The sequence below is a fragment of the Streptopelia decaocto genome (assembly GCF_964273445.1).
Source record: "Streptopelia decaocto genome assembly, chromosome: 1".
In the NCBI taxonomy this organism is placed as follows: domain Eukaryota; kingdom Metazoa; phylum Chordata; class Aves; order Columbiformes; family Columbidae; genus Streptopelia; species Streptopelia decaocto.
The window spans coordinates 196709228-196729092 of NC_138663.1; the positions used below are offsets into that span (position 1 = coordinate 196709228).

Here is a 19865-nt window from a genome sequence, read left to right on the forward strand (position 1 = left end):
AAAAAGAGGAAGTTTGCTTGTGTAACTTTCAATACAGGAGTGCACTGATTTGAACCACATTTTAAGTATTTTATTTAAAGTAAAATTCAATGAAAAATTTCAAAGTCTGCATTCTGCTTGAACTAATAAACACTGGATGAAAGGCAAGGAGTTTCCATGGTTCTGCTGCTATGGATAGACAGAGAATAATAAACCACACAGCTAGACAATTTCAGAATGTCTGAATAATTGAGAGTAACATTTAACAGGGCTTTGCAAAATGTATGCCACTAAGAGGAAAAATGAGTCCTGCAAATTTCTAGAAATATTTCTGAAAAAGTAACAACATAGAAGTCCTCAGTACTGTAGTAATATATAATAATTATTTCCCATTTCAAAACGTCTAAACCAAAAAAAACCTAAAATTTCCAGTGTCACTGTTTGGCCACAAAGGCTGTGATAGCTCTAAAAACTGAGCACAAAGTACTACAATTCACAGAATCACAAAACAGTTGAGGTTGGGAGGAATTTCTGGAGATTGCCTAGTCCAGCCCTCTATAGCAGGTTGCCCAGGACTGTATCCAGTCAGGTTTTCAATATATCTACAAGGATGGAGACTCCACCACCTCTCTGGGCAACCTGTGCCAGTGTCTGACCCTTCTCACAGCAAGAAAAAGTTTTGTTTTCTGTTTAAATGTCATTTTCTATGTTTCAGCTTGTGCCCATGGCCTCTTGTCCTGCCATGGGACACCACTGAGAGGGGTCTGTCTCTGTCTCATTTATTGCTTTCCACGAGCCAATACACACTGATAATATGCCTCTAAACCTTCTCTTCCCCAGGCTCAACAGCTCATGTTCTCTCATCCTCTCCTCGTATGGCAAGTGCTCTTGTCTTCCAATCACCTTGGAAATTGTTTCAAGGACTACTTGCTCAGTAACCTTCCCAGGTGAAGCTAACTGAACTGTCATTCTCTCAATCTTCCTTTTTGCTCTTTTTAAAGAAAGAAGTGACATTTGCTTTCTTTGTAGTCCTTGGGAATCGTCCCCCAATGACACTGATCTTTCAAAGGTAACTGAGAGTGGTCTCACAGAGGCAGCAGCCAGCTCCCTCAGCACCCATGGGTGCATTCCATGAGGGCCTGTGGATTTGTTCGTATTCAGTTTGTTGAAACACTCCCTAACCTGATTCTCTTACGTGGAGGGTAAGTCTCCCTTGCTCTGTACTCTCCCACTGCTTTTAGGGACATGGGATTGGTGAAGGCCAGACTTACCAGTAAACAGAGGCAAAGAAGGCTTTTAGTACTTCACTCTTCGCCTTGTTCTTTGTGGCCAAGTCCTCATTTCCTTTCAGTAGAAGGCCTAAACTTTTCCTAATCTTCATTTTGTTGCTGATGTACCTGTATAAAACTTTCCTATTGCTCTTGTGATGGGTTAACAGCACCATACCTGCTGCTAAGTTACAGACTGGAAAGTTGACTCCATGCCAGCCATACTCAGTTGTGATGGGCTGACCTTGGCTGGCTGTCAAGTGCCCACCAAACCACTCTCTCACTCCCCTCCTCAGCAGAAAATCTTATTGATCAAGACAAAGGCAGTTTAATTAAAAAAAAAAAAAAAAAAAAAAAAAAAAGGCAAGAGCAGAAGCAAAACCAAAGGAGGCTTGTTTTACATTTCCTACCAGCAGGCCATGCCCAGCCACTTCCTGGGCTTCAGTACGTACAACAGTTGCTTTGGAAGACAAGTGCCTTAATATCAAATGCCCCCGCTCATCCTCCTTTCCCTTTGCTTTTACTGCTGGGCATGATGTCACCTGGTATGGAATATCCCTTCAGTCAGTTTGGGTCAGCTGTCCCAGACATGTCCCCTCCCAACCTCTCAGCCACCCCAGCCTACCAGCTTTAGCGGGAATGGAAGGCTGGGAAGACAGCAGTACTGCTCAGTAACAGCCAAAACTTTAGTGTCTTACCAACATGGTACTAGCTACAAGTGCACAGCACAGCACTGTACCGGCTGCTATGAGGAACGTTAACCAGCCAGACCCAGTACACCAGTACAGCCTTTCACATCCCTCACCAGAATCAACTCTAGATATGCTCTGGCTTCCCTAACCCCAGCCCTGTGTACACAGGGTCTCTATGCTCGATTTTTCCCCCAGCCATCCCTGTTCCCTTCTCTTTCACATTTTTTTTTTCCATTTGAGTTTTGCCAGGACCTCCTTGCCCATCCATGCAGGACTCCTGTTGGCATAACTTGGCTTCCTGCATTTTGAGACTTGCCACTGGGTAGGGGCAATTCCCAATATCAACACAGACTGAAAGATTAATGGATCGAGAGCAGCCCTGCAGAGAACTTGGGGATATTGGCGGATGAAAGACTGGATGTGAGCCAGCAATGTATGCCATCAGACCAGAAAGCCAATCACACCCTGGACTGCATTAAAAGAATCATGGCCAGCAGGTCAAGGACATACTTCTCCCCCTCTGCTCCACTCTCCTAAGTCCCCATCTGGAGTACTGCATCCCAGAGGGTCCGGAGGACAGCCATGAAAACAATCAGGGGGCTGGAACATCTCTCCTGTGACAACAATGAGAGAGTTGGGGGTGTTCCTGGTGAAGAGAAGGCTCTGGGGAGACCTTATCGTGGCCTTTCAATATTTAAAGAGGGCTTGTAAGAAAGATGGATAAATACTTCATATACCAGGGCCTGTAGTGACAGGACAAGGGGCAATAGTTTTAAATGGAAAGAGGGTAGATTTGTACTGGATATAAGCAACATTTTTTTTTTATTATGAGAGTTTAGAGGCACTGGAACAGTTTGTCCAGAGCAGTTGTAGATACCCCATCCCTGGAAGTGTTCAAGGCTAGGCTGGATGGGGCTTTGAGCAACCTGGTCTAGCGGAAGGTGTCCATGCTCATGGCAGGGGGTTGAACTAGATGAGCTTTAAGGTCCCCTCCAAACCAAACCATTCTATGACTCCATGATTCTATACTAAAGAGTCTGCAGCTAAACATAAATGCTTCCAAAACTGAGAGGAAAAAAAGCTTTTACAGACTTCAGGAATAGATGGGCTTTGTGATTTTACTTCTTCATAACTAGCTCACACTTTAGCTCACATTCTGTGCCCATTGATGCACAATTAATGTGTGATTGTTAACTTTGGCAGATATTCAACTATTTTCTGTATTCCAGTTCCCAGGTCTTTATTTAAAACTTCTGAAAACAAACATGATGCCTTCATTGAGCTATCAATAAAGAATTATAATGTAGAACTGTATAAAATATATGTAGAATTTTTAAAGATGCCTAGACTTTTCCAAAGCTTAAAGCAAGTACTGGTGGAACAGACTGTGAAAACTAATTTTAATAAAAGGCATTATTATTTAAATTTTTTTAAACTTACTCAAGCAAATGTGCTCCAAAAAACCCTACATGAGATCAGAGGCCATCCTACTCTACAGGAGAACTTAAAAATGTAAATAAATTGATCTGCTAATAGCATAAAAATGTTAGAAAATCAAAGAAAGTCCAAGACAATATAGGAATCTTTTTTAAGATATGATGAGCAGTAAAAATGTACGTCAAATACAGATGCATATGGTAACTCTACAAATAATAGAGAGGAGAGAACACATAAATATTGCATAATTCATTTTTCCCTATTTAAGCTGAAAAACAGATTGAGGAGAAAGACAAGGCCTGCATCAGGTCCAGCTTCCCTTGTCAAAGAGCTCTCAGGCTTGATTATCTCCACCTGGGTGACTAAGACCATCAAGCGCCATAGGCACCACCACTGACTATGTGTCTTCAGCTTCAGACTCACAGCTAATTTAGGACATGAGCTTTAAATAATGGATGCTTTGAATTTACCAAGCTAAAGTTTAGTAATTATAAAGAACTAACCATTAGCAATGTATGCTGTTAGTGAGCATTAATGTAGTGTGGTTTTGGTTTACTGTTTAAAATTAGCCTCATCAGTCTTACAAACACTACAATCAAAATCTCTAATTTTCTGATTGTATATGTATACATATACGCAACACTTTTGCCCGAGCTCTTGCAAGGAACGTTTGCGGGCCTAAAGGTATATTTAACTCTAGCCAGGAAGATATAATGGGAGGTGTCACACTGAAATATACTGCTACCTCATATACAGACTTCAACTAATTACATACATGTAACATTGTACTTACCACCTCAAATGCATTTAATTTCCTTTTTCACTTCTTATATTTCAGTATTCAGGATAATTCCTTAGACTTTAATTTTAATGTAGTTATTGGGAAAAAAATAAGTTCTCTTTTCAAATTACCTACTTTCCTACCTGATTAAGTTTCTTCCATAGGTTGAGAACAGGAGAAAGTTCAGTAGACCATATTTCTCTGTCAAATTTGCAGCCAGCAGTTACTGACCTGCTCAGGATCCGAAGCTGTGAAATGACCTGAGTGATGAGAATACAAATGCAAATCTTTAAGATAGACAGACTTCTTTTAGTACAAAAATAGAATAGCAAACACTCTCTGATTTATCTATGGACTATACTTTTCTGCATACTTAATTACTAATCGTGATCTATTCAAAACACAAACAATACTCATATCAAGAGATATTACATACTTGAGTCTCATTCATATTAAGCCCAAAACAAAGAAAAAAAATCCATATTTTTCTTATCACAGTCATTGCCTTTGTTCAACTATAATTGAAAAACTAATGAGGTGTGTAATTAATTAAAAAGCCACTTTTCCACAAAATCTACAGACAAAACTCAAGCTCTGCCTTTAACTGGGCTCCATCTGTAATTTAAAAAAATCACAGTTCATCAGGTCCAACGGCCTTTCACTGTTAGTAAATATGTAAATTCCACACATAAACTGATCAAATATATATATGCATATATATATATACATTTATAAAGAAAAAATACTGAAATTGAACTACTTCAGCGATATTGCAATCTGTCCCTTAAACTGCATCTAAAACCCCTGGTATGTGTAGGTATTCTAGCTAAATTTAAGTTATTTTTCACTGTGTTTTTTGCAAGACATATTAGAGAACTTACTAATTCTCTTCTCTCTTGCTTGACTTCAAAGAATTAAACTTGATAATAAAAAATGTATTAATTGTTCAGAAGGACTGGACTATTTAGTTGTGAGACAGAATAAGGCAGGAAGCAAAGTTTCTTCTGCTGGGGTTTGACTTATTTTCTATTCTCAAAGATGTGCAGTGATGTAGTGGGTGTTTTTGTTTTTCATTTCCTTTCACTGAAGCAAACAGCAGCTTTTTATTTATCGGCTTTGATAGGGACTATGAAGCACTACAATAAGAGTACACTGAACCATTACTTTAACTTTTATAACATTTACTAGAATTTTATTCTGATGTGAAATGTCTTACAAGACATAGAACAAAAGATAAATATATATAGCGTATAAATATATAAAATCTATCTCTACAACATATAAACCTACATTAACAGAAACAAGTTTAAAAATACTTTTAATAAAGCAAAAATAGTGTTCTTTTCCATGAAAAGCTCACGTCTTAATATGTTAATTCTGAGAAAAATATTTTGGTTCCCTCAGAAATGACAATATAAACTGTTGTCCTAGCGAATTATGCATACTCTGTAATTCCAGATCTCAGAAATGATGAAAATAGGATTTTTATTTCTCCATTATATTTAAGAAACTAAAGTGAAATTAATTGCTCATCCTAAAAAACACTATTAGTTGACAAAAGCCAGTGTCAAAATACTTTAAGTCATGATCCTGCAACTTGGTTTTGAAGAGGAACTACATGTATACCTAATAAATATCTGGAGGAAGCATCTTACTGTACCACAAGCTTACTTTTGTCTGGTCTGAAACTGCCAGAAAGGAAGGGAAGAAGTAGCTACAGTCAAGGGAAAGGAGTAGGCGGAGTGAACAGAGCTTTGCCAGGAACAGGTGACAAGCCAGCTGGGAGCTCACAGGCAGGGACCAGAGGACAGACCAACATAGGTGGTGCTTTAGTACATGTGTGCTACAGACTCCTTGATTGAGCAAGAAGATGAAGTCTTCTTCTGACAGCTCGAGGAAGCCCAACAATCACAGGCCTTCATACCCATGGGAGACTTCAACCAACTCAGTATCTGCCATTAGGGCAATATGACAGGGCTCAAGGAATGTAGGAGATATCGGGAATTTGTTGAAGACAATTTCTTTATACAGGCAATCAATTAACTAACCAGAGCAGATGATCCATTGAATCTATTGAGAATGAATAATGAAGAACTGGTATAAGATGTGAAGGCCAAGGACAGCCTTGGCTGCATCAACCATGAGATTGTGGAGTTTAAATTCCTGAGAGGAGAGCAAAGCAAGTAGCAGAATCATAACACTGGCCTCAAAAGATCAGATTGTAGCTTAGTCAGGGATCTTCTTCGCAGGATCTAATGGGCAACTGCACTGGAAGGCAAAGGAGACCAGGAGAGTTGGTTCATCTTCAAGAATTAATTCCTCAAAGCACAAGAACAGTCCTTTCTGATAAGCATGAAAAGCAAACCAAAGAACAAGCCTGGCAGAAGATTGATCTGGATGAAGAGGAAGATCCTAGTGATCTCAAATGCAAAAAAGTATTCCACATTAGATGAGAGCAGAGGTGGACTACCCAGAAAAGCTATAAAGACATTGCTCAGTTGTTTTAGGATGGAGTGAGGAAAGCCAAATCGCAGCTGGGTTTGAAACTAGCACTGGATATGAAGGCCACAAGAAGGGTTTCTGCAATATTCTGGCAGCTAAAGGGAGGAAAATAAAATACGAGTCACTGCTCAGTATAGCTTGGTATGTAAAATACCATTTCATCCTCTCATTTTCAAAGCTTAATTTTAAATGTTTATAATTATTTGTGTGCTCCAGCTATTGTCTACAGCAGAAAAGATTCTTGTTTAATTTAGAAAAAAAATATTTTCACTGATAGATGTTTTGGTCATAGTATCTTTATCATTCTGGTTATTCTTCCCCCTTTTCACTCTGTGCTCATGCAAATGTTCTGAGAAGCAATAGAGATAATAAACACACATATGTGTCTTCCAGATATCATTCTTTTAGCTGTAGCTCTGGCTCCTATGATTTGTTTTTGGATAGTTGCCTGACATCATTTGCAAAAAAATAAAACATTTATATCAAGTATACTTTACTGGTAATTCAGTACCTAGTACTTCATATAAACTTGTATATTTATACTATAGAGCTGCAGGAGGCTTATGAGATTGCTTTGTGCATATGGAGGATGGAAAATATTAAGTATTGTATTCTTTTTTTAAGTGACCTCATAGGTATAAACACTTAGCTCCCTATAGCTGAAAAGAATTTGAAAAGTAGTATTTTCTAATGCTAGTGTATAGAGCTAGCTAACAACTACATCTGTTTCTGCTTTGTATTTTTAATCAAAGTAGTCTAAAAATACTGGGATCTGGTTATCAAAAGTTAAGCACATAAACAAAAATAATCATAGAACCATTAAATCATTTTGGTTGGAAGAGACCGTCAAGATCATCGAGTCCAACCATAACCTAACTCTAAACCATGTCCCTAAGAACCTCGTCTAAAAGCCTTTTAAACACCTCCAGGGATGGTGGCTCTACCACTTCCCTGGGCAGCCTGTTCCAATGCCTGACAACCCTTCCCATGAAGAAATTTTCCTAATATCCAATCTAAACCTCTCCTGGCACAACTATTTCTTCTTGTCCTTTCTCTTGTTGCTTGGGAGAAAAGACCGATACCCTCCATGCTTCAACCTCCTTTCAGGTAGTTGTAGACAGTGAGAATCAAAAGAAATCAAGTTTTAACTCTCAGTGCTCTAGAGTACTGTGTCATACTATGATCTTTATCAAATGTTTAACTCTTTCCAGTTCATTCCACTTCTCCCATGTGTAACAGGTATGATGATACCACGACAGCACACTGTTTTCAATTTACTGTAATTTTTTAAAAAATAATGGTTTGGATTTAAAGTTTGTGTACTGGTGGCTCTTTCAGCCTGAATACTTTTGGAAAATTTTAGCCTAAAACAGTCATTCACCTTCAAGAAACCGAGGAAAATACATTTTAGTCATGTCAAAATACTAAGGTTGACCTCATCTTTGAACTGCTTCAGCAACGCAAGCTTCTGTTAATGCATTGAAAATTTGATGGACATTTTCAAATGTGTCATTTTTACATCCATGAAGTCTCTCAAAATTTAGTAAAGCATTAGAGATCGTAAAATAATAACTCACATTATTGCTTAAGTATCATGACAAGTTTAATTTTAGAACTTAAATGATATTGTATTCTCACAAATCGCAGTGAAGTTTCTTACACTGCTGACCAGTCTGTGCTACTTCAAATCAGCTGAAGCCTGAGAAAAGGTTTATTCAGTACTCTCAAATCAGTCGCTTTCTGGATGTTATGCAAATGAAAAGGGAAACAGATTTTTTAAATAAGATCATAGAATATTTCAGGTTGGAAAGGACCTTAGGAAATCTCTTGCCTAATCTCCTGCCTCTCTGGATGACTCATTCCATAGATTTACTGTCCTAATGATGTAAAGTTTTCCTCTAATATCCAGTCTGGACCCTTCTTGTTTCAGCTTATGTGCTGTAAAAACAAGAGAGTCATATGCACAGAGTGGGACAAAGAACGTATTAAGATTGTGAATTATCTGAATACAATAGGAGTGGGATGTATTTCACTATTAGAATGACCGGGGCTATCACAAATATCTCCCAGGTTACGTGTTATGTTTGCAGTCACTCCACCGACCTGTTTTCACCTCTGGGGAAGAAAAACAAGTTTGGAGTTAGAAGGGAAACTGGATTTAAAACAAACAAAAAAAAGAAGGCATATAGGGAATACATTCCTGGAGGCCACATGAAAGATAAAAATGGCTTTGTAAGGTGTCAGGATGGGAATGAGAACACAGACTGGATGAGTGCCTAAAAGGAGACCTTGATTTAGCTGACAAAGGGAGTATGATTAGGAATCTGTATTTAAGGAGATAAAGTAACTTTTTGGTTGAGAGAGAGCACCGTACATAGTCACTGAAATAATGTTTAAAATAGACAAGCACAAATGCACCCCACCTACCTTCAGGTACTTACTTAAAGATTACATAAGGTACAAAGATTGTCACCTTAGCCTCCCTACATAATCAATAGACAGATCTTAAGAGGGATAAATGGTCATTCTGAAGTCCCTCCTACTGAGTACATAGGAAACCTAAGTTCTTCACATAAGTACCTCAGACGGGTCTATGTTGTGGAAACGAGAATGAGGATTTTTGTTTCCTGGAAATCTAACTTAAAAAGTCAAGAAGAATTCAGTTCTTCTCAGTACACTATAGATGTCTTACCATCAGGTCAACTTATTATCAACCTCAGATACTTATTCTAGGATAAGATTAATCACACCTCAAACACGATACTTCTGTGACCACAAAGAGACACTGAACGCGACCAGCAGAGATGCAGACATTGAGGTTTGCTGAATCATATCCTTTGCACCCTAGTGTGGAAACGTACCAAGCAGCTATGTATATACTTATAACACTAAGGAAACTGAAAATCTAATCACAGTTGTATAAAATGGGGTACTCACAATAAGAGTACATTTAAAATACCTAACCTCTGAATGCCCACCTTCGTTACCTCAACATAGTCTTTTTAATATATTATACACTAAAAGCTCTTATATGTTGTGCTATTCCAGTCCAAATACACATCTAAATATTTTGAAAAAAATGATAAGAGTGAAAAAAATCTATCACAAAGCAGTGAAACAGTATCATCACTGAAAACGTGAGAAGGATGGAAAGAAAGGTAATCAAAACAGAAAAAAAATCACCAATAATGGTCCATTTAAAGAGGGGTGAGAAGATTATTCAGAACTTGTACATTTCAGTCTTTGTAGAACCTGCCTCTTTTAAGTAAGGTAAACTAATCAAAACAGTATTTATATAAAAATTCAACAGAGTAATTTATTTGTGAACACTGCATCTAATAAATATGAACAGCATACAGAAACTGCTACTGAATATTTTTTCCATTCTTAGTGGAAAATTCATACACTATGGCTTTTTTGCATTTTCAGCGTAGAAAAATATAAGTTGCATATACTAATAAAGGTGGGGTAGTCAAACTTAAAATGTCAATATTTATTTACCTAGTTATTAAACTGAGTATCTCAGCTCTTTCATCTGTTGCATACTTTATGCATTTCTGTGGATATACACTGTTATGATATTGACCAATACATTACAGTAAAAAAAAAAATCACACATTTAGAAAAATCAAGAGAGATAATAAATAGAATGAAAAGCAATAAAGCTAATGAATGAGCCAATGTGGCCTCATATGGAACCACCAGAAAATCATGTTAGACCTGAAAATTAAAATAAAAATTCACAGAGAAATAAAAATTAGGAGATGTCAAGATTTTAACTTTTCATTCCCTGGACCCCTGTAAAAACAGATTTCTAGGAAGATAAAACCGATTTCTGATCTTTACTCATGCATAAGATGAGGAAAAGTCTTGCCTTCAATAACTTACAGCTACCGCAGAAACTGCTACTTCACAAATACAATATATAACAAACACAGGCTTATATCTAAGTCTTGTATTTATTTCATAAGCAATCTATCCTACAAATTATACGACAAAGTCAAATTTTACACATAGCATTATAATTTGAAAAACAGGACTGCAATAAAGCCAAAAATTATGTTGTGAAATTCTGTCAATGAATTAAAAAAATAATATAGGATAAATAATTTCTGAGCTAAATATGATAACTGTTCTAGGAATACAAAATAGAAAAGATTTGCTAGTCAGATAACTGCTGTATTTTCAAGATGATGTAACAGATAAAAGGATTTTTGTTTTTGTAGAAAAAGCTAACAAACTCCTCTCAGTAAATCTACAGACTATGTCAAAGGAGATACTCTACTGCCATCTGCCAGTTTTAAAAGGATGCAGTCTTAGCACAGAAGCCACTTCTATGCTGCATTTCTCTAAACGGATGATATATCCCTTTACACAGTTGTTCACAGAGATATTTCTGGTTTTATAAGACTTTACAGCTCAAACTAAAATATGAAGTTATAACATAGTCACTTTGGTAAATATTGGGGAAGGAGTAACTCAGCACAATGCAACTATGTCTTCATCGTGTCGCAAGAGGGGACAGGTCTCAGTCTGATGTGCCTTCTGACAGAACTACATGTTTCCATGCTGTTCCCTGTAGTTTGGCTGCAGTAGTTCATGTTGCTGTGAAAGCTGACTAAGGCCAAGCTGCCAATGGAACCTCTCTGACTGTCAGTCTCCCCACGTCCCTTACCCTCTTTGCAAGACCAGGGTCCATGGAGGCTGTTAGGATGAGGGTATTTCAATGGCATTCCCAACCAAATAATTCACACTGCATGTGGGTGAGTGAGAAACAGTGCAGGTCTATGCTCGCTCTTTTGTTGTTCCCTCCAGGTCACCTCAAAGCTGCTCATTCACTCGATGAGTAGGACTGGACTCGTTACAGAGATACATGCCTTCATAACCAATATACAAAGCAAATGAGGGAAGATATTGCCACCACCTGTATCTTCTTTTATACAGAAGAGGATCATACACCTTTGATGCCAGATGATCCTCTGTAGAGCAGGGGTTCAGCCGAGGAGGAAAGAAAATCAGCAGGATGCTGCCGATGGACAGCACAAGCCCACAGCTGACCCAGCCAGTGTTCATGTCACACATTCTCACAAAGAACAACTAAGGGCTTTACTTTGCAGAAGGTCTCCAGGACATATACCACATGGAGAACACGATGCCAAAAGGAAGGCTAGAAGAGGTTGTTGACCTTTGCTAATTACACACCCTGATAAAACTTAAGAAAACTGAAAAATTGTAGGCTAGAAACAGAAAACATGTAGAGTACCAATATGTTCTCATATGGATAGCACCAATCCTATGGCAGTTAATAAGGGCACTTGAAGTCCTGCACCAGTTCTCTGCAGTGGTAAGGGCTGTGCTTTGCAGCAGAGCACAGTACTGTGGCTCCCACTCTACTATGTGGCAGGGCATATTTCTTTTGTACGACACCGTAGGTATACACACAGTCCTCCCCATATTTTAAAAACTCATAAGTACTCAAATTGCTCAATTGCAGGGTAATAATATATGCGGTTTGGCATTACTCATCGATTTCTGCTAGAGCCTATTAGTCATGCATTTGTGATGTGGGATGTATTTCGTAAATGTCAGCAATTACATGCTCTGCACAGCTGATACAAGGGTTATAAAAACGCTAAATTATTTTAAGAAAATAGATTTATGTTCTTCCTGACATCTACAGCAACAACATAACAAGTTCAAGAATAATTTCAATTGCATGCCTTTCAACAATTATACTCATATTGCTCTATGTGGCATGTTCGGAATTACGGGGGAGCAGTAGATAAAAAATTAGGAACCAGTGCTCAGAGTCCCATTAAGGAGCTAGACTTTGAAACCAAAAATTCTGTCTGTTGATGAACACACAAGAAGCTACAGCTATCATTATACTACAATTGAATCTTGAAAAATAACCACACACCACATTTTATGCACAGTAGAACCAGTGCAGTTAGATGTAGACTGTAATATTGGGTGGACATACTCGGATTAACTTCACTTTAGCTGACTTGGGTAATAACAGCAGTGCAGGCCTGGTGTGTTATCTCAAGCATGATCCAGCAATCCAAGAGTTCCACCCTCCCTTACACATGGTGTCTCTGCTGCTGTCGTTAACAAGGTAAAAACCAGCATTGGAACTGTACTAAAATCAAAGATCTGACTACTTGCTGAAAAGACAAGCAGGTCAGCAATGAAGCTGAAAAAAAGAACCCAAGGATAAAATGCTATTACTGAAGTCAATGAAATCATTGCAATTATATTCAATGAGGCAAGATTCACTTCTTTTTTCCTGACCCTGGTGCATACCTTGCTTGCCTTACTAGATTGCCCTACTCTGTTTTCCATTATTAGTTTACTATTCATTTTAACTCAGCAAGTATTCATCACAAAATTTTTAAAAAATGGTTATAAAAAAAAATATAATTGGGTTTTTCTACAAAATTTCTAAGCTTCAAGCACAGACAGAACAGCAAAAGTAATTATTTTAAATGAGTACTATATTTAGCAGCTACCCTAAGGTGTGATGAGCAATTCCTTTTGACTTCTAATGGATTTCATTAAAGACTTTGTTTCTCTTTAAGCAATTACATCTATAAAAAGAGCACATTCAGTGTGAGTCTTCTGTGCTAGTATAATTCATATGGAGTACATAGTTAGGCAACATACTTTTTGCCTGGTTTTGTAAACCTGACTGTTCAGATATAACAATATTTTTGAGTCATCCAGACATAATGTGTGAATACTATTTCTATATGTTAAGTCTCTGATAAGGTTTCAAACTATTCAGCTGCCATTCATGACAAGTATGAAATTTCATGGTTTGAATACAAGAAAATTAGTATGAAATACAGACATGGGTCATTTCCACACACTTCTAAATACTGCCTGTAACAATGTGCATTCTAGTCCTCTAGACATCTGAATTGATTTATAGAGCAGTGATCTGCAAGATGAGATTTTATTGAGTATGAGAAATAAAACACGCGAGCTTTAAAATACGTCAAAGAAATGCATCAACAAATTTTTCATGGGAATTGTGTCTTAAAAGCTTGAATAAATTTCATGAGAGACTTGCTAGCTTATAAAATTTTAACTTGAATTATTATAAGAGTAACCTTTCAGTCACAGAAGACCTTTTAATACCATTATTTGTAACTGCATAACTTTATATTCAAAAATGTATGTGAAAAAGCTGTATTATTAATGATGACATTACTAAAAGAAATTTCTGAAGTGCTGGTAAACAGTCAACATTGCGAATGCAGGCAGGAATTATTATTTATATTTTTACATACGTTGAGGACAGGAATGAGGTAAACTGCAGAGTTAATATTTTGGACTTCAGGAAGGCAGACACTGGGTTATTCAGGGAACTGTTTGCAGAATCCTATGAGAAGTGGGCATAAGGGAGAGGGAAAATTTGAGACAGTACAGCAGGCAGCGCATTATTTTCAGCTGACTAAAAAGGGACATAAAGGAACATTTTTAAGTGAGCTTCAGAGCAAATCACCTTTTTGTGCAATAAGACCAGTATTTTCAGCACAATGACTGCTTGGGTAAGCAGGGAGTGTCTCAATGGATTAGAAGACCAAAAAAAATAACATTTAATAAGGGAAGGAAGGGAGGGAAGGAAGAATAAAGTGGAGGGAGGGAGGGAGGGAGGGAGGCAGGCAGGCAGGCAGGCAGGCAGGCAGGCAGGAAGGAAGGAAGGAAGGAAGGAAGGAAGGAAGGAAGGAAGGAAGGAAGGAAGGAAGGACAACTACTTCAGGATGAAATTAGAGAAGTGAAAGCCCAGCTGGAGACAAGACTAGCAAGGAACACTAAAGGTGAGACAGATTTCAACAAATGCAAAAGTTCAAAGAAAACATGGGGCATTTGACAAGTATGAGACAACATAAGTAAAAGATGGTACATAAATGCCTGAAGTATTCAATGGTCTCTGTGCATGGTTCAGGAAGGAAAAGAGAAGCTAATAATGGAAGAGAAACAGTCTACTTAGAGAACATGAACATACTTGAAGTGATCATCCCCCTGTACTCTGCGCTGGTGAGGCTGCACCTCAAATCCTGTGTTCCGTTTTGGGCCTCTCACTACAGGAAGGACATTGAGGTGCTGGGGAGAGTTCAGAGAAGAGCAACAAAGCTGGTGAGGGGTCTGGAGCACAAGTCTGATGAGGAGCAGCTGAGGGAACTGGGGCTGTTCAGCCTGGAGAAAAGGAGGCTGAGGGGAGACCTTATCACTGTTCACAACTACCTGAAAGGAGGTTGTAGCATGGAGGGTGTTGGTCTCTTCTCCCAAGTAACAAATGACAGGACGAAAAGAAATGGCCTCAAGTTGCACCAGGAGGGGTTTAGATTGGATATTAGGAAAAATGTCTTCACCAGAAGGGTTGTCAGGCACTAGAACAGGCTGCCCAGGGAAGTGGTGGAGTCACCATCCCTGGAAGTATTTAAAAGACACATAGATGTGTTTTTTAAGGATGTGGTTTAGTGGTGGACTTGGTAGTGTCAGGTGTACAGTTGGACTCCATCCTACAGGGTTTTTTCCAACCTAAATGATCCTACGATTCTACTCAAATCAATGAAATCCAAATAAGGTTCACTCATGGCTGCTGGTCAATATGATGGCTAGATTGCTCTGTACTGCATATGAAAAATCAAGGCAATCAGGGGAAATACTTACTGAGGTTAAGGGTAACATTATGACTGCCTTAAGAAATTGAATTGAAAATTAATGGAATGACAGACTATTCCACCTAATCTCTGTCCCTGGAGAGATCATGGAACACATCAACATGGAATCCACTTCCAAACACTAGAGGGGAAAAAAAGGCAAACATAAACAGGCAAAATAGCTTTACCAAGAGCAAAGAATGCTTGACCAACCTGATTGCCGTCTGTGATAAAATGACTACATAAATGAGGGAAGAGCAGGGACACTCCTAATAAGGCTTTTGACATCATCTTTGAACACATTCCTATTTTGGAAGCTGAGGAAGTATGGACTTGAATCATGATGTCAAAAAATAGGACAGATGGTATCCTGGTTTCAGCTGGGTTAAAGCTAATTTTCTTCCTAGTAGCTGGTATAGTGCTGTGTTTTGGATTTAGTATAAGAATGATGATAACACGCTGATGTTTTTCTTGTTGCTGAGCTGTCAAGGACTTTTCAGCTTCTCATACCAGCCTGCCAGCAAGAAGGTGGGGAGTGCACAAAAGGTTGGGAGGAGACACAGCCGGGACAGCTGACCCCAACTGACTGGAGGGATATTCTGCACCATATGTGACAATGCAACCAGGTCAGAATACTTGGTTGAAGAGCTGGGATGTGTTGCAGACTTGACTTCAACTCTTATAGCTGTGACACCTTGTTTGAGAGAAATTGACAGCCAGAGGCAGACAGAATCCATATGACAAAGTGTAACAAGAGTATCTGCCAGCAGGCTTGCTGCTAGCAAGCAGAGCTTTGAACTCAGTTTGGCAGGCACTGATGACGGAAATTCAAAAGGAAATGGAGGGGCAGAAGGTTGGAAGAAATTACCTAGAGTATAACATGATGGGAAAGGCATTCCTTTAAATATGTCAAACAGCAAGTCAGTTCTCTTGTTAACAATACAGAGAAGCACATTAAAGTTAGAAGAATTGTTCAACTCTTTATGGTGCCTTCATGAATACCAGATGGATTCCATAAAGACAGTTTGAGATTAGTTAGATGGGACAGAAAAGCAGAATCAATTATTACCAAAAGAGCTGAGATAAATATCTAGGATTAAAAGAAAAAGGAGTATCTCAAAGAACCATCCTTCCCTAATTACTTTCAGATAATAAAAATAATGGAGTTGCTAACAAGGAGAAGTGAGAGCGATTCCCATCACCCTGAGACAAAACAGGCAAAGAGAAAAATGCAGCTGGGTTTGAGTGAAATGTATCTGGGAAAACTAAATTACTTTATATCCTCTACCCTACCACAAAATACTTTTCAGATTTGGCTTATATTTGAGAATATAAAATTTGTCTGAAACAGATTTTCTAAGCATGACATTTTCCTGCAAAATCTGAACCATCAGAAGGGCAGAGTATCACCAGCCAGGTTGAAAAGCAAATAAACTTACAAAGGGCAAAATATAGGAAGAGAAATATTCCCAGCAACTTCAGTTGAAGTGAATTGGAACCCACTTATTTAAAGTTATAAGCATTAACAGGTCAAGATTATTAGCTGGTATATAAAATCTACAATTAAATCATTTTATAGTATTTGATTTAAAAATTGGTAAGAAGCTACAGTCTGTGGAGGCTTCAACAATCTAAAGCTCAAAGGATTATTTTATACTTGTGATGCCCTTAGGCACTTTGAAGATGTGGTGGGCTGACCTTGGCTGGCCACCCAGTGCCCCCCAAAGCTGCTCCATCACTCCCATTTTCAGCAGGACAGGGGAGAGATAATAGGAGAAAAGGCTTGTGGGTCGAGATAAGCAGAGGGAGAGATCACTCAGCAATTACTGTCATGGGCAAAACAGAATGAACTTGGAAAATTTAATTTAATTTATTACTAATCAAATTAGAGTAGGACAATGAGAAATAAAACCAAATCTTAAAAACACTTTCCCCTCTCCCCTCCCTTCTTCCCAGGCTCAGCTTCACTCCTGACTTCTCTAGCTCCTCCCCGCAAGTGGTGAGGAGGGATGGGGAATGGGGGTTGTGGTCAGTTCATCACATGTTGTCTCTGCTGCTCCTTCCTCCTCACACTCTTCCCCTGCTCCAGCGTGGGGTCTCACTCACATGAGACAGCCCTCCATGAATTTTAAAAAGTAACTTTCAATTAGGCACACACAATCACCCCCGGGAGGTCCTAAACAGAGAGCTGCAGGATTACAGGCTTGCCTTCCACTTGCCATTCCTGGGATGATGGACACAGAAGAATCAAGATGTTGTACTAGTATACAGAGACATGAAAATGTTGAAAATAACCTATTCTTCAACCTTACTGAGACTTAGCTGTCTCACATGACAGTCTCTGTGAAGCATTATGAATCTCTAAGTGTAAAAGAATGCTGAACTCTCAATGCAAGATATTAAAAGTGTTATACACAATGTTCCATGCAGAAATTAGCATTAAGTAAACTAAATGGTAGTCATATTGATTATAGACAATCATTCTGATGAGTGTTGGATAACCTGTCAGTTACTGAATGGCTTTTTTTACAATATGCTTTACTATATTATTGGAGAATGTTTAGATTAATAGGTCAACTTATCATACATAGCAACTAGTTACTGGCTGTAGTCACATGCAGGTATGGCCATTCAACAAGATTTGATGGCATCATACAATACTAAGAGAAGGCTTTAGATGCTACACTCTCTAAGGAGTGCCTGTAATGACCAAGTCTGTTGTGCAAAGAAAGAAGGGAAACAAAACAATGGCTCTGCATTTTCATTTCATCTTCCTAGGGTGGTTACTGGCAATAAGTCATATGAGTTGCAGGCATGCTAAATCCTGCACAGAACAAGATAGTTCTTAGTGCTTTTCCAAGGTGTAAAAATACACATGCAGGCCTCTCTGTTTCAGTTCATAAAAATTCTGTTTCTCACATATGATAAATGTTATTTTGACTAAGATGCTTTATGTATGGTTCTATTAAAAATTATCATAAAAGATTAAATTGATTCATAGGAATTCATAAAATAACAGAAATATGGTCCCTAGAATAAGAGGCAAGTACACTGGAGCAAAAAGCCCACCTTGCAAGGTGACTGGAGACAGATCTAAATTACAGACCTTTCTCATCCATAGGAACCCTAAAGCAAACCTCCACATATTCTGACAGCTCTAATAATTGGTTATAGATTAAACTGTGAGATTAAACCACTCGAACACAGGCCAATATGCGGGCAAAAATACAGTGTTTATCAGAAGAAAGGAGTATGACTGTAACCTAGTGGTGAGGACTTTTGCTGAGTGTGAGGAAAGGAGTTGCAGCCGTACAGAAAATCTCTACCTGGTGTGAAACGGCTAGGATGAGCTGTGCTGCCTCCTGCAGCTGCACTGCCAGCTCAGCTCTTTCTATCATAACTGCACCGTTCTGCAGAGGGAACATAGCAAGAGATGCGACATTATTCACGACCATATTCAACCTAAGGGATGTTGTGTCAAGGGCTTGTTGTAACAGTATGTAACACAGAACTGAAGGGCTGCAATGTACTCCAGAAATCCAGCCTCTAAAAATTTACCTACATACCTACAACATTTACCTACATACCTACCTACATAAAGCAGCTAAAGATAAAATACAGAAAAAAAAAAAAATGTAAGCCATTTTGCCAAAAAGATCACATCTATTTACTATTTAAGTCAAATATTTTCTTAAAAACAAAATGGATTTTACCAGCATGCATGCAGTTTTAATCCTCTCTGAATTACACCTGAACATCATGAGACATAATTTCTAACAATTCAATTAGTAATTACCAATATTAAAATAATACAGGTATTGTCTGCTGAAAAAAAGGAACAGTTTTTGATATAATCAATATTTGCAAGGTTACCAAAAAGAGTCCAGTTCTTTTTAGCGCTGTTTCAGGTTTACCCAAACATCAACAATGCAGGAGGTTACAGAAGAGATTTCTGCATAACTGCAAAATGCTGCACTGTGCTGCAGCAAATTTCTGCTACAGTTAAGTGTTGCTGCAGCAAGAGAAACTATCATTCCTATACATGAAAAAGATATATAAATAGAAAATCTATATAAAATCTACACTTCTATTATCTAAGTATTCCATCCTGTGTATTGAAATGATGTCATAAAATGGTATCAGATTTCTTGTAATAGAATTACATTAGTTTAACTGCATGGTTAATTGAATAGACTATAGTGTTACCTGTTTTAATAATTATTTTATAAGATTTTTAACTGATAACTTGCTAGTAACAATTTACTTAAAACCAGTGTATATCTCCGTGATTATTTTAAATCTCTGAGCCTAAACACATGGCTAAAGTCGAAATTCCTACCAGCTGGTTTAAACAAGTAACTTCAAAGTATGTATGTCTAATGGATGAGAAACTATATGGGACAGTAGACATAAATTATGAGAGAATATACCACATACTTAGCACAGAATCAGTGACTGTTCTGGTGCTAGTGACGTGGTGACTGAGCTGGTAGCAACTTATTTCTTACTACCTATACATTCAGCTTTTCTCTGC

At 38.1% G+C, this 19865-nt stretch overlaps 1 protein-coding gene across 1 annotated transcript in view; it reads right to left on the bottom strand.

Moving 5' to 3' along the window:
* The window catches only part of DYNC2H1 (dynein cytoplasmic 2 heavy chain 1), a 164673-nt gene that overhangs the window by 34561 nt on the left and 110247 nt on the right, over window positions 1-19865 (bottom strand). Inside the window, exon 83 of the mRNA XM_082043444.1 lies at window positions 4301-4417. Within this exon, the coding sequence (XP_081899570.1) occupies window positions 4301-4417 (117 nt within the window). The remainder of the gene's footprint in view (window positions 1-4300; window positions 4418-19865) is intronic.